The following is a 15553-nucleotide window of genomic DNA, read 5'->3' on the forward strand; positions in this document are numbered from 1 at the left end:
CGTGAAACGAGTTTTTAGTTGAATTTTAGCAAGCGGCAAACGCGCAACAAACAAAACGGAAATCGTGAAATTAAAATTTAGAACACAAAAAAGAAATACTCTCTCTCTCTAACAACAAAAGGCAAACGAAAGCCATCGAGAAATTTGCATCATCTTTTGACATGTTGGCGCTTAATAATATACAAGAACAGCAGCAACAACTGAGAGTAAAAAGTTCGAGTGCTCGATACATAAACTGAAAGTGAATAATTCAAATATCAGATTGATATTGATAAAGTGATAAAATGCCACGCCTGTGGGCGTTCTGTTTGCTATTGGCCAGTGCCAGGGCCATGCCAAGAAGTCTACAAGTGAATCGGACTTGTCCCTATCAGGAGGAATGCGATGCATCGATCAATTTGCGGCATATAGAGAAACTGGAAAGATATGTGAATATAGAAGTGGATCCATGTGAAGATTTTCACGGCTATGCTTGCGGAAATTGGAATAACATACATGGCCAACAGGACTCGGCCATGTCCTTGAGTGGTGACCACATCAATCAGCAGTATGAGAATCTTTTCGAGAACCTACTGAGAGATCGTGCCGCTGAGGAGCACGGCATGCCCATCTATCCAAATCTAGTCAAATACTATCACAGCTGTAAGGTTGTGAACAAGCCACGACTGCGACGCTATTTGGAACTATTGCCAGCGCCCACTTCATCCCATTGGCTGGATTTGGTGGCTCTCCTGGGTCGTTATGGCTATCACGAGCATTATGTAAAGATTGAAGTCAGCCAACACAATGCCAGCCAGCATATGATTCTCATACAACCTCATAATTATAATCTCAATTGGAATTTCACCATGCACATTTACAAAGTGCTGCGACGTCATCTACAAAACGAAGGTCAACTTTTACATTTCCAAGACATGAAGGAGAAATTTCTCGAATTGGAGCAGAATTTGTTGAGACTGGCCAAGCCAGCTGTCGAGGCGGACAACCTTAAGGTCTACACTCTGGAGGGATTGCAACGGGAAATACCCGAAGTGAATTGGTCAAGAACTTTGGGCAAACAAATGGGTCGAATAATTCATCAGGATCATCAGTTGCTTATAGATGAATTACCTGCGATTAGAAATTTAATCAATTATCTCAACGAAGCTGATGGAAATCTTTTGAAATTATATAGCTTAGCTAGATTTCTAAATTATCTAACACAATTGCCACACAATCCACTGGAGAAGTCTGAGGTCAGTTCCAGTTCTCGATCGAGCGTCTGTGTCCGTCATATGCGTAAGGCCCTGTACTTGGCCATGAATTATGCCTACGAGACTAGTTTCTATCACAAGCAACGTTCAGCCGATGATCTAGTCATACATAGAGTGTTTGAGGAGCTGAAAGCGGAATTCACAAATACATTAAACCGTAATGATTTTGGTTTAAATCCAACTCTATTAACTGCCCTAAAAGCCAAAATTGAAGGAGTCCGTCTAAATGTTGGAAATATGCCGAGAAATGTACCCAAGGATTTCTATCTTGATTTTGAACAGAGCTGGCTAGTTGGACGTGACTTCTACGAGAATCATTTGCATAGTTTGCTTCACTTTAATGCCCACTTGTCGCATCTGGAGAGCATGCGAAATGGTCTGGAGAAACATATATGGTATAGCTTTAATTATCATGGACCAGAATTAATGGATAACATCGATGCCACTCCGTATTTCTATTGCCTGAGCAGCATCATCATCATACCGTATGCATATGTACAGTTGCCCTTCTATCATTATCAATTCTGGCCAGCTCTATTGTACGGAGATCTAGCCAATACTCTGGGTCATGAGATGCTACACGCCTTCGACACATATTTCGTGGACTATGATGCCCAAGGCAACATGAGGGATTACAGCGATGAACTTCTACTCAATCCTCTGTACAATGCTAGTGTCAATTGTCTAAATGACTCATCGGTGGAATCTCTGAATGAGCGAACATCGGATATAAGTGGTTCTCGTTTGGCCTTGCAGACCTACATGAAGGATCCCCAGGAACGTTTGGCCAATGGACGTTTATATTTTCTACAATTTGCCCAATTCTTTTGTGGCGAAAAGGGTGATATTTTCCATGATGTGGGAAGTAAGCGATTGAATTACGCTCTCGCCCAGATGCCCGAATTCGTTGAGGTCTTCCACTGTGGACCGGGTCAGGCAATGAATCCTACAGAACGATGCAGTTTTTGGTAGCACTTAGTTTTTAAGAATTTATATTAATTTTTGTTTATAGCTTTAATGTCTTTACTCTCACTCCCATCCCATACACAAGTAAATAGGCCATACAAGTATTGTGAATAAAACAGCAAACCGAAATGTGAATATGTTTAAGAAAAGAAAATCAACAAATTTCTTGAGTTTTATATGTGTTTCTCTCTTCTATTTGGTATGCGGCACGCGTTATGCCTTGCCGGGAGGAATCATGGAGTCTTCTTTTGACAGGCAGCCACAACATGGAAAAGGTAGACAAGTTAATTTTCAATTACGTGCCCAACCTGAGAAATGGAAGCAGGATAGATATAAAGTCAGGTCTTCACCAAGGAAATGCAAGTAAAGAATATGTGAAGACAAACGAGAAGGTTAAAGAATTCTCATGGTCAGTTCCAAGTAAAAGTGACTAACTAGCTAACTCTCTACCAAAGAATAAAAATTTATAAGAGATTAAATCTTAATTTCTTCGACACATTTAATTTCGTCATGCATAGAAATCAATTTTTGGGTATTTGAAGCTGTTGCCGTGCCGTAGCTAATAGAGCTAAATACAAATTCACACACATATCAACAAACACACACAGAGACATACATACATACATACATACATACATACATACATGAATGACGAGTGTGCGTGCTTCCTCGGCACACGCTTTTTATATTTATTTGCTAATTAACAAGCTTCCTGTGCAGCATCAGCCCAGACACTGACACCAAAAACCGAAATCTAAACCGAAACCGAAAAGCCGAACGAAAGAAACTGATGTTGTCGCTTGGATTTGCCAGTTGGCAACTTGTTGAAGGTCGCATACACATTTTGCACATTACTCATACGACGCGTGGTCGCACAAAGCACTACAAGACCCCATCACCTGGCAACCACAACACATTCTGCAATGAAGGTGGCATTAATAGACCATTAACAATAGCAGCTTGCGGTGTTGAGTTAGCAGATCTCCGAACGTGAGCAAAATAACAAAATCAGAGTTAATGTTGAGCCATGAATAAATCCATACGATGTATGTACGTATATATATACATACATATATGAGCCTCTTTCTTATCTTTCTGCCTTAACTAGGCAAGGTTAGTTAATGAAGTACATATTTTTGAAACTGGGCAAAAGATGCAATTAAATGAGCCAACAGATCAATATATTTCAATCGATTTTTAATTCGTATATAAATATTTAAAAAACATTTCTATCGAGAAGTTGTTTTGTTAGCACCATGAATTTGGACACTTATTGTTTTGTATTGTTTAAATGAGAGACATATTAAGGTATTGCAATGGTAATAAGTCAATTATCATTGATATAAGAACCACTACAACTAAAACAGATGACTCTCTTTTTCTCATCCTCCTATAAGGTCTGTAATTTGATTAAATGCATGCAAACCGATAATTTACCAATACCTCATGAGGTTAAATATACTCACAAAAAAATACATAGTTTGAATTAAAGAAGCTTTTTAGTATTATTAAGAATAATCAGTTTTATAACTTTAAGATTGCAAATTAGTCTTAAGACTAAAAACTGATACAATTTCAGAGAATTACTGGTATTTTATAAGTTTGCTGAAAACTAGACTTGGACTTTCAAACCGCCTTTAAGGACTAATCTAATATATTTGACACAGTCAGTATCCATCACTAGTAGAAACTGTTATCTTATCAACAAATTGAACAGATTTAATCTTAATTCTTTGAATTTAATTAATAAAAGCCACATAGTTTTCAATTTGAATAATGTGTAAAGCGGTACGGTTAATCATTGCTTGCAAATAGTAATCTTAGCGCCACAATGAATGGTTAGTTGGTTGTGTTTGACATTGGTATGTCTGGGAATATGTCTGTGCCTTGTCCAACGTCATGTTCACAAGAGTGTGGAGTGGAAGGTGTATATGTAATAACTGTTCCTGGTATCGAATCGTTAGCAATCTTGTGTAATGCTAAGATTACAGGTGCAATGTCAATGTCAACTTCTATAGAAAGTGGCATGAATATCAAAAAGGTTTTGCAGATTTTTTTAGGTGATTTCTTTATCGGTCTGAATAAATTGCATCCCGTTACCAAATCACAAACCCATGATTTATACATTAATTTGAAGGACTTCAAGGGAAAAACTCGATTTGCACGATACGATCAATTTCACATCGAATATGAGAACGAATTATATAAGCTGAGCAGATTGGATGAAATACAGTACAGGAGATTCGTTGTCTTATCATAGGAATCAAAAGTCCTCAACAGGGATAATGATTCATGGAAGGGTATCCATTGTGCCCTAGAATTCATGGGTGGGCATGATAAATAAAGAAAAGTTTAAGAATTTTAAATTCCTTATCAATTATATTCTCCGACATCTACAACAATCTATTTGGAGCGTATACAGAGGGATCTTATAATGAAAAAAATATTGGAATGGTATGTTATCAGGGGCAAGGCTCAAACTATTCATATAAAAAGAAGAAAATGTTGTTAGTCGTACCATGGTACAAAAATGATGTCACTAACTAACACTATAAAATAGAACAAAAAAGCAAACAATTTAAATAAATTTCTAAAATCTTTTGTCTTTGATTTTGCTATCGAAATTAATAAAGTGATTGAGAAGTGGTTTAGGTTGATACCGACTGACACCAGAATTCTAACATAACATAATTTACAAATTACATAGAAATATAAAATTCTAAAAATAATTCAAAATGCGTCTAAAGACTGGTATATATTTAGTTGACAGTCATGTGCTAAGTGGAGAAATTTCCATTGTCATTAATTAAGTGATAGGAGTGCCGGCTTTCAGGTGCTAAGTTGGGATGTCACTTAAATTGATGGTGTGTGATTCACTAGAATTTACCAAAGAAAAAAAATATACTTTTTGTACTTAAACAAACATTTGCTAACTAGCTAAAGAAAACCCCCAAAATAAATGTTCTTCTTTTTAAATTCGCAAGTTGTGTTAATTTAAGAGGTGTTGATATATCTACAGATCAACTGAAGATGTAATTCTTAGAATAGATACTTAGACACCCCTTTCAATTTACTGCAAGAGGTCATAATACGACTTAACGAAATTCTCATCTTTATGCTGACTCGTCTATTTGGATTTCTGATTCGTAAGCAGTTTCTACAACTCGCGCGACCACAAAGAAAAGAAAAAAATGATTATTTTTAAATGCGACGGGAACTGCCACTGAATAGCTCAGCGCTCTCTGTCTGAGTCTGAGATTTTGTTTATGCTTATCAGCAAACAAATTCATTCATTCATGTAAGTCAAATTAGTTGAATAGTCGTTTAGTTGTATTTGTGTGTAATTAAGTTTAAATTTAAACTGCTTAGCTTGGACGCGTGTTCGAGTGACGCAATTTGGTTGGAGAATTGCGCATAGTTTGTGGTTGGATTCCCAACTCTGCGATCAGCACTGTACTTAATACTCAAATTCACACTCAAATTCATTTAATTTCAATTCACACTATTGTTGTTGTCACGTGTGTGTTCAGTTGCTGGCCGGACTTGGAGTGAAGAGAACACGTGTTGCTAGCTGATTGCATGATTGGGCTGATTTTCATATTGATTGAGTGGCTTAACAGAGAAAAAAAACGAAAAAGAAAACTGGGCCAGCGATGATGATGATGAAATTACAGCAGGTAAAAGCGTCAGAGATTAGCGGTCTACAAACGGGGTGGAGCTTGGACTTGTAAGTGGATTGAGTGTGAATGAAACGGTCTCAGAATTGCCAATATTGCATGAGAAATTAAATAAAAAATGAAATTCCGCTGACACCTTCAATTAAAGAGTGAAATTCGAGACATTTAAATGCTAATTTACATTTTTATAATAAATGCTTAATTAGTTATTCAAATGGAAACAAGTTCTCGTTGATTTTAAGACACCAAAACAAAAAACATATCTTTTGTGCAGAAAGTTTCTTTGATGTTGGATCGTCTATATACATACATACATATTTGGTAGCTTTTCAAGGTTATATTTTAAGCAAATCTAGACTTAGTTTTAACAAGTCTTATCGATTGTCAGATGCATTTTGGCCAGAAAAATACAAAAAAAGGAGTGGTTTACTATTATCAGTATGCCACAATTCATCCAAGTTCTAAAACATGTTTAATGACTTAAATAAAATTCGATTAATACAGAAATAAATTAATTAGTTAAAGAATTGGTTAAAAAAAACAATATTCTTGTCTGGGAAATGTGGAAAATAAATAATAAGTCTTAATTTAATGAAGTAAATCCCTTAAATGAATAGTTGGCAAAAAAATTTAACCAAATTATTTAACAAATTGTTCTTTTAATTTTAATTATCTATAGTAAATAATAATTGTTAGTTTTGCTGACTTTAATCAAGTGGAAAATGTTAAAATCTGTGCTGCTTAATTTTTTGTAATGGCAATATGTTTTTATTAAAAAAATCCAAGTTATATCTATGATATTTTGAGACAGTCATAGATCTATTGCCTTCGACTGATTATTGGCTGATGGCCTAATGTCTCATTAATCTTAATATAAATCCTTTAAAAATATATAACGTCAGCCATGTTGGTAAAACCGATACCGAATATATTTAAAAATGAATGATAATGTTAAAGTGATTTAATCTAAACTTTAAAGGCAAATGCATTGCGTTTTTTTATTCTGCATAATGCATTGATACTAAAAACAGATGTCAGTTGGTTATGGTATTATCAAAATTAATCTTGTTGTTATTTTAATTGAAAACTTTTTTTGTTTCTCCTTTTTTTTCAATATTTTTGTTAAATACCTATATTTATAATGACCAATTAAAATTCGTTTTATTTCGTTGGGATAATGATAACCTTGGCTCACCTAACCCATGTGACAACTACCTAATCAACCCACACAGAAAGAGAAGCCTTCATCTCCCCTGAGCCCAGTCTGTCCGAGTATCTGTGTGTGAGTGTGTTTGTGTCTGTGTGTGTGTGTATATGGAGTGTGTGTGTTTTCAAAACAAAGTGCGCAAAAAGCAACAAACAATAACAACCCAAAAATCTGCGGCTAAATTCGCACGTCCAAGTGTCAGTGACAGAACCGGCGGCGGCTGCGGTGGCGGCAACATCGGCGACGGCGGCGGCGGCGACAAAAACAGAAATGTCTGCCTGTCCAAGTGTTTGACAGTGTGTCCAGTCTAGTTAGGCCCCAGACCTCAGTCTCATGTGTTTATTATATAACATACACACACACACACATGGACACATAACCACATACATATGTATGTAGTCTACAGCCAAAAAGTCAAACAACAAAATTTTTGTTTTTTCTTTCGATACCCAGTTACCAAAAAGGGTCAAAAGGTATATTGAATTCATCAAAATATTGTTTTATAAAATTTCAGAAGTTTAAAATTTAATTTTAAAGTATCTTTATGGACATGTTTTGAAAGGAAACTTTAATATTAAAAAGCTTTATTATCAATGTTCACTGATTGAACTTACTTATTATACATTTCTTTTTAAGTTACCCATTTTAGTGTTAATTTTCTATAATTAAATAATATAATAATTGAACCTATTTATTGAAAATTTTATACTAAAAAATTAAATTAAAGTTGAAATCATCTAAAAACTTGTTTAATTTTCAAAGTATCTAAGTAACATAATAATGACTTTACTGGTTCTGTTCAACATTATTATAAAGTAGTTCGAAAATATAGCATCAAAGATTTGTGTTTAAATTAATATAAGATATTCCTTTTCATAACAATTACTGTTTCCTTCCTATCTGTTTCATAAAAGAACAATCATTTAGGACATGGAATTTTTGATTTGATCTCAAAAGTTATTTGTGTATCTTTTCTCTGAGCAAAAAAGGAGGTTTCTTTCTTTACTTTTTTAGATCATTGTCAGCAGAATACTGAAGGTTTATCTATTTGGAAAACAATGTCAAATTCCATTTTTAGTTACAGGGTAAACAGTGGTCGAAAAGTCAAGGTAATTTTTTTTTGTTGGTAGAATTTTTGTGGTTTTGTAAATGGTTTCAGTCGGGTTGGTTTTTCTTTTGGGGTTCGCTTGTTTGTTCGCCTAACTGTGTCTATCAGTCTGAATGGTTGTTGGTTCGTTTTTTCTTTCTTTTTTCCCTGACCGTTATTGTCATGCATTTAACAACAAACAAAAAAAAAAAAGGAGAATAAATACGCATATAAAGAGAAATATTCACACATTCGTCCTAGAGTACAAGTGGTGGCAAACCAAAAACATGTGCAACATTTCACACGCCTATGGCAGAAACAAAGAGAAGAAAAGAATGTTTTTGTCTATCGCCATAAAGTGAGAAATGTTTGACAAAATATATATATGTATTTATGAAAATATGACGGATATTCGAAAATATTGCAGTCAGAACAAAGCTTTAAGGGCTCCCCAAGGTAAAAGAGAACGAAAGTTAAATGCAATAACAATAAAATAAATATAACGAGTGCTAACTAAAAAGAAGGCATTAAGCTAAATATTTAAATATTTCTGTATTTAAAAGAAATAAATGATGACTCCATTAAAAACACGATAAAACATTTCAAAATTTGAAAAAAATACAAGACAAGCAGTTGTTGTTGGCATTTATTTTCATGTAACAAATTTTTATTTTTTTATTACAAAACTTTAAATAAAAAACTAAGAACTATAAATTTTCCTAAAAGTATGTATGTTTTACTTAAATGTTTAAAATAATTGCTTTATAAAATTATTGATTTTTCTAAAATATTATTGAGCCAAAAATATTATTTTACCATATTTTATTCTCTTTGATCACTCAACTTTTATATCCATCGAAACTATAAAACAAAAAACTGCTACTAACGATTAAAAGAAAAACTTAAATGTAAAACAATATTTCAGAGCAAAAGTGCAGCAATACACAGAAAGTTGAAACTGCAAAATCATAACAACAACTGAAAATCAATGAAAACAATATACAAAAAAAAAAAAAACACACACACACAAATGCACAAAATCGAAACCAATTGCCAATGATGTCCTGATGCCACCAGTGACAAATATGCAAAAAGAATTAAACCAGAAATCCAACCTAGGCAACTTTAAACTAATGCCAATGGGAATGACTAAACATTAGCCAGCTCTTTACTAAATGCTAATTCCAATATACTAATTTTTTAAAAATTAAGTTTTGATATACCTCATGATAGGCATGACTGAAGAGACTTCAAAGATTAGCGAAATGGATTAATCAATCTAATCTCAATAATGATTATAATCACTTTTAAGTTAGTTGCGCAGGACATACTTATAAGATCAACAACTTTAGTTTCTGAGCCATACATCTGTTTAAACATGAGTTTTCCATACAACCAAATCCATTTTTTCAAATGTACCTCAAAATATGTAACAATTTAAACTTTTAAATGTGAAATAAACCATTCCAGTATATCTACATACATACATACATATATAAGGCAAACATACATGTGTATACATTCGCATGTCGCAAACGTTTACAAGTCCTGCAATCATTTATTGAAATTTTCAGCAGTCAAGCGTCAAATGTGTGCGTAAATTTTTTGGATGAAGCGACAGTCTCTACCCAACTGCTCTTCCCTTCTCATTGAATGAATTTCAGTGATAAGTTGATGAGAGTATTTCAATATTTTTGGAGACCAGTTGATTAATATGTCCATGTGAGGGTCCTGTTCCTGTGACAGTAATATTTGCAGCAAATGAAAATTTCGATTTTTCAAACGTGCTTGAGAGGGCAAGATGGAAGCAATTTTAATTGCCAGCCCCCCCAAAAAAGGCTGCTTTAATCGAATATCCATTTGTTTATTTGCACCGCCCAAGAATAAGGCGGCCCATTCAGTTTTAATTACTTTGAGAAGGAAAACAGAAAAGCTGACATCTAGTAAGTCAGTCACGCTGATGCAGATTTTTTTCAAATTCAACGCTTTAAAGTCATAGACATATATAAATGTTTGTATGTACCGTATTTAAGGAGTAAATATGTCAACTGATATAAAGTACACACATATGTATATATGTATATATCACTGACGGCCGCTCATGATGTTGGCAAACATATGAAAAGCTACGTCGTCCTCATCGTCAGCGTTGATTATTGTCAAACATCAAGCGAAGAAAGACGAAGGACAGTTGCCGACAGCGAAAGCAACAACAACAATAACCATATCCCTTATGTGAAAGTCGCCTTCAAGTTGGCTAAAATAAACACAGCATAAAGAACTCAACAGAGTTGGTTGAGTTAATACCCTACGAAATTTTCAAAATAGGCTAAAAACCTTTTGAGTTTAAAGAATTTAAGGCCATATATAATAACTGATATATAGTTTTAATTAAACTATGTTTTAAAAACTATTAAATTTGTTACACATATCTACTTACTGTCGTACAGGTCATTATTTCCAAATTTTATTTTCCACAGACTTAACACCTAAAGAAGATAGATGTAGTTTTAAACCTTATTAGGAAGTTGATACTTAAGGTATGTATTATTAGTTTTTAGATAGTAGATATGCTAGAAATAGTATTAGAACATAGAATTTATTAAATAAACTAAGCTATTATACGAGCTAATGAGACAAATGTTCGATTCAACTAATCGAAAATTCAAAGACTAAGCGAAGTTACATTTTCTTTCCACAGATCATCCGAAAAGTAGGCTATGAAAGGTATGAAAAGTTTACTGTGGAATGTAATTGAAATCTTAAAATTACTGTTTTTCATGCATAAAATATATTTACATATAAATCTGTTACCTTACACAAATAATTTTAAACTTCGATTTGTGAGCTAATTAATATACTTTTCCCATTTTTTTTTATATTTCTACAAGTGAACTATTTGGTATACCCAACAGAACGAATGGAATAACCAGAGGGCCGGGGCTAACTTTGACCGCGTCAAAGTTTGTATACCCTTGCAAGTTTTTTGAGTAAAAGGTCTAATATTTGCGAAAGAGCAGCTTAGGAAATAACGAAGTTATTGATCAAAGTCACTGTTCACCACCGATTGTTCCTATGGGAGCTATATGATATAGTCGCCCGATCTTAATCAAATTTGGCACAGTCATAAATAGTTATGCTAAACTGAGAAATATAAATTTTTATGACAATTGCTTCAAAAGTAACGAAGTAATTGACAAAAGTCACTGTTTTCGAAAGATCGTTCCTATGGGAGCTATATGATATAGTCACCCGATCTTGATCAAATTTGTCATAGTCGTTTATATGTGTAATTAACTCACCAATATTAAATTTCACGACAATAGCTCAAAAAATAACGAAGTTATTAAGAAAAGTCACTGTTCGTGACTTTGGCGTTTGTATGGGAGCTATATGATATAGTGATCCGATCCGGCTGAATCCGAGATATACAACGCCTGCAGTATATACAAGCCTACATGCAAAATTTCAGCTCTGTAGCTCTTACGGTCTAGGAGGAGTTTGCGTTGATCCAGACGGACGGACGGACGGACGGACGGACGGACGGACGGACGGACGGACGGACGGACATGGCTATTTGAACTCGTCTCGTCGTGCTGATCAAGAATATATATACTTTATATGGTCGGAGATGCTTCCTTCTATGCGTTGCACACTTCTGACCAAAATTAATATACCCTTTTTGCAAGGGTATAAAAACAGATAGACAGTCGACGGTCACAGGGTAGTTCGATGGGCTCGTAAAGTCAAACGATGTGAAGACTCTTGTTCCTCGAACGCACACCCAAAACCTAGACACACACATACACACAAGTAGACACGTACACATATGTGACCTGTCAGTTATACAGGCAGCCAACTGCTCCCTATTCCATATTCCCAACATCCTCCCACTCAACATCTATCTACAACATTTTATCGCCAAAGCTCTCTCACTGTGGCTTTTATTTGTCAAACAAAGTATTTTTATTGGCTTTTTTTAAGGATCTTTCACTGGCCCTTTGGCTGACAGAAGAGACGGCAAAGAGACCTCGAGGGGGCGGTTGGTAGTGTTTAGGAGCAGAAGTCGGCGCGTGTTTGTTGTCTGCTAAATACTCGACACTTGGTATGTGATTGAAATAATGCCAGACGATAATCCGTGTCTTATTAAACGGCTTTTTCTAACACATTTGCCAGTTGGCTGTGAGAAGGGATTTGGGTCTGGCAGGTGGCAGACACACATACTTACTAGATATGCAATATATTTACCAATTCATACATACACACACACATTCATATATGTATGTTACATATGTTGACCCAACTAACTAAATGAAAATTCAGTTGATGTGACACTTTGACACTCGTTTGATTTTCAATTTCCAGGGCAAATCTTCGCTCTTTTTTCTTCTTCTTCCGTTTTGTCCCTTTTATATAATTAATTGAACAAGATATATTGTTTTTTGTGCCGCAGGAAATTAACAGTTAATTTTGGTGAAATGAAATGATAAAGACATTTAGATTAAAAACGTGAAAAACTTATTATCGATATCTTATTAAATTTAAATTGATTTAATGAAAAGAAAAGGCCGTTAAAAAGTTGAAATAAAGCTTATTCTTAAGAGTTGACGAAATGGAGCAGATATTTGCCTGAATTAACTCAATAAGAGTTGTATGAAACGCTTTGAAAATGAACCGAACTTCTCATTACGGCCTTAATGTATTTATTATTTATTTATTAGGTGCTTAAAGTTTACTGCCAATAATAGTCAAAATTAAATAATTTTAGCGTTCAAGTTTATTCTTATATTTACAAATGAATATTAATATCTGAATATTAATTGTTTGTTAATTGTTTTAAACTAAGAGTAGTTCAAGGAATTCGTATTCCTGTCAATTAAATACCAAGAATGACTGAAGTTTAATTTTATAAAGTTTAAATTTTTAATTTTTTAAGTCTTAATAGACAAAAAACTTAACTATCATTTTATTACTACATTAAAACTAAAGAGACATAGAATATACCATTGTAACTTTGCAATGATCTATATAATCTATAGCTATAGATTATTTACTAAAATTCCGATACTTAATTGTAGATTAATTATTAAAAAAGAGAAGAATTTTTTGTTATAGTTCAACTTGTTAATTAATTGTAATATTCAAATACCTTCATGTACAAAGAAGACATGGCCATGGATAACAAGTTCTGTCAAACTCATTTGTTCATTATTCGTTTTACAACACTATGCTAAAAGATGAAAGAATGAGATATGGAAGCAATATGCATAATGAAAATTTGGTGGCAGCCTGGGAGAACAAAAATTGTTATTTACCTAACGTCAGGTTTTTGGTTTTTAACAACCAGCCAACAACCAAAAATTTGCATTATGGCCAAAAATTAGTGGATCAAAAGACAATGAAAAACGGGACGGAGGGTGAACAAAATAAAAATCAAATGCAAACATTGCGAGGGACTCACTCACACAACCAGGATAGAAGAGGAGTCTTTTGTCTGATATTAAAATGCGTCAATATAAAAGGCACATTCGATTAACACAGCCAGCAACGAGGAGCAGAATTCGAGGCGTGGCAAACGAGCAAACTCTGTGAAATCCAATCAATGTGAGGGGGAGAAGCGTTGAAAATTAGGTAAATTACCGCATGTGTTTGGTTACCAACTGCGGGTGGATTTGGCTCCTCACTTTCACTCTCAAATATCATTCTATCTTCCTCTCTATCTGCTCTTTCGGCGAAATGGCAAACAAAACCGCGACACGGTGGCGTATGAGTAATGCAAACATTACAATTTTTTTTTTTTCGATTATCTTATGAAAAACGTCTGCCTGATTTAATGACTGATTTGTTTGTTAGGAAAGGAATTTATTAACCGTTTTTCTTTGTTTACATTTCATATTGAGGCAGGCCAAGGGTTGGGCTCAGGGTTAAATCTCTTTCAAGTGAGTTGGGTTGACCTACACACCCATACACACTCACGCACACACATATACTACCCGCTCATGTGGTATATTATATAAAGCGCCTTTGGCGATAAAGTTAATTTGCTGATTACAAAGTAACCGCCTTTGCCATAATTTATGAGGCAAGGTGACATTTGGGCCAAAGGGAGCGGCGGTCACGAGGTGGTCGACTGGCCCCATCGGCTAATGGAACAGCGAAAGTGCGGTACAAATGTGGCAACAAACTGTTCTTGAGTTTTGAAATTATATAGGCATAATAGGCATATAATGAAACAATCAGTGGAAAATTAAAATGTTTTAATGTAAAGCTAAAATCCTTTAATTTTTTTCCATAAATTATGAACAGATTCTATATAGTTTATAGTCTTTAACGTGGTTTCTGCACCAGTTTTCTCCCTATGTCAATAGACTTAAAGCATTCAATCTTGATTAGATATTTTACTGAACTATATTGAGTCATTCCTTTCTGTAAGTGGGTCTAGAACGTAATCTACGATCTCTTTCAATTAATCACTTACTTTATTGGTACTTAAGGGCACTTAAATACACTTTAACTTAAGACCATTAAACAGTATCTTATCAATAGATGTTATAAATACGAGTGCACTTAAAAAAAAAGTTCATTCATAATTTCCTTTTTATAGTTTATTGACTTAAGTAATGATTGAAATCTATGAGTGGTCGAAGGAAATGAACAAAAATTTGATTTCCGTATAAACAAACGTAAACACATCTAATCTTATCGTTTTTATTTACTAATACGCTTTATCGTTCACCTACATTTAACAAAACAAAAGCCAACGAAATCATAATTATAGAAAAAAAAACGTATACTAAGAGAGAAATATATATATGTATATATATATATGGCGCTGGGACCGATGCTGACCAAGCGTGTGTTGTCTTTGGCTGCGGGGCAAAGGACACGACCCAACCAACCAACCAGCCAGCCAAGACCATCCAGCCATGGCCAACTAGCCAACCAGCTAGGACACCTAATTACCGGGAAACGGTTGGCAGTTTTACTGTTTAGTTATTGTTAAGTCATGAAAGTGGACCGAGGACGACGGGGTTATACACATATGAGTGGTTGCCCTCCATGAATTTGAAAACAGCAGCAAATTAGTGACCTGCTACCAAAAATGTAAGAGGTATAAAAAACAAAAAGCAAAAACAAAATAGAGAAAACACATATTAAAATCAAATGCCAAGCTTTAAAATGCTGGCCAAATTTTTTTGGTGCGTCTCGATTGCAGTTTTCAATTAAAAAGCTAATACAAATTAAAAAAAAAAAATAAAAAGCCAACGCTTTAGCACTAAAAGGTTGGCAATATTGGCGAAGTCAAACACTTTGCTCTTGATATTTTGAAATAAAATTTTATTTATTTTAACAACTATTAACT

General features: G+C 34.3%; 1 protein-coding gene across 1 annotated transcript; it reads left to right on the forward strand.

The window, feature by feature from the left end:
- LOC6642020 (neprilysin-1) lies at positions 1-2389 on the forward strand. The gene has a single exon (XM_002065234.4). The coding sequence runs from the start codon at positions 285-287 to the stop codon at positions 2223-2225; it is 1941 nt and encodes a 646-aa protein (XP_002065270.1). The 5' UTR covers positions 1-284; the 3' UTR covers positions 2226-2389.
- Positions 2390-15553: the final 13164 nt, after the last annotated feature.

Source organism: Drosophila willistoni, assembly GCF_018902025.1.
Source record: "Drosophila willistoni isolate 14030-0811.24 chromosome 2R unlocalized genomic scaffold, UCI_dwil_1.1 Seg167, whole genome shotgun sequence".
In the NCBI taxonomy this organism is placed as follows: domain Eukaryota; kingdom Metazoa; phylum Arthropoda; class Insecta; order Diptera; family Drosophilidae; genus Drosophila; species Drosophila willistoni.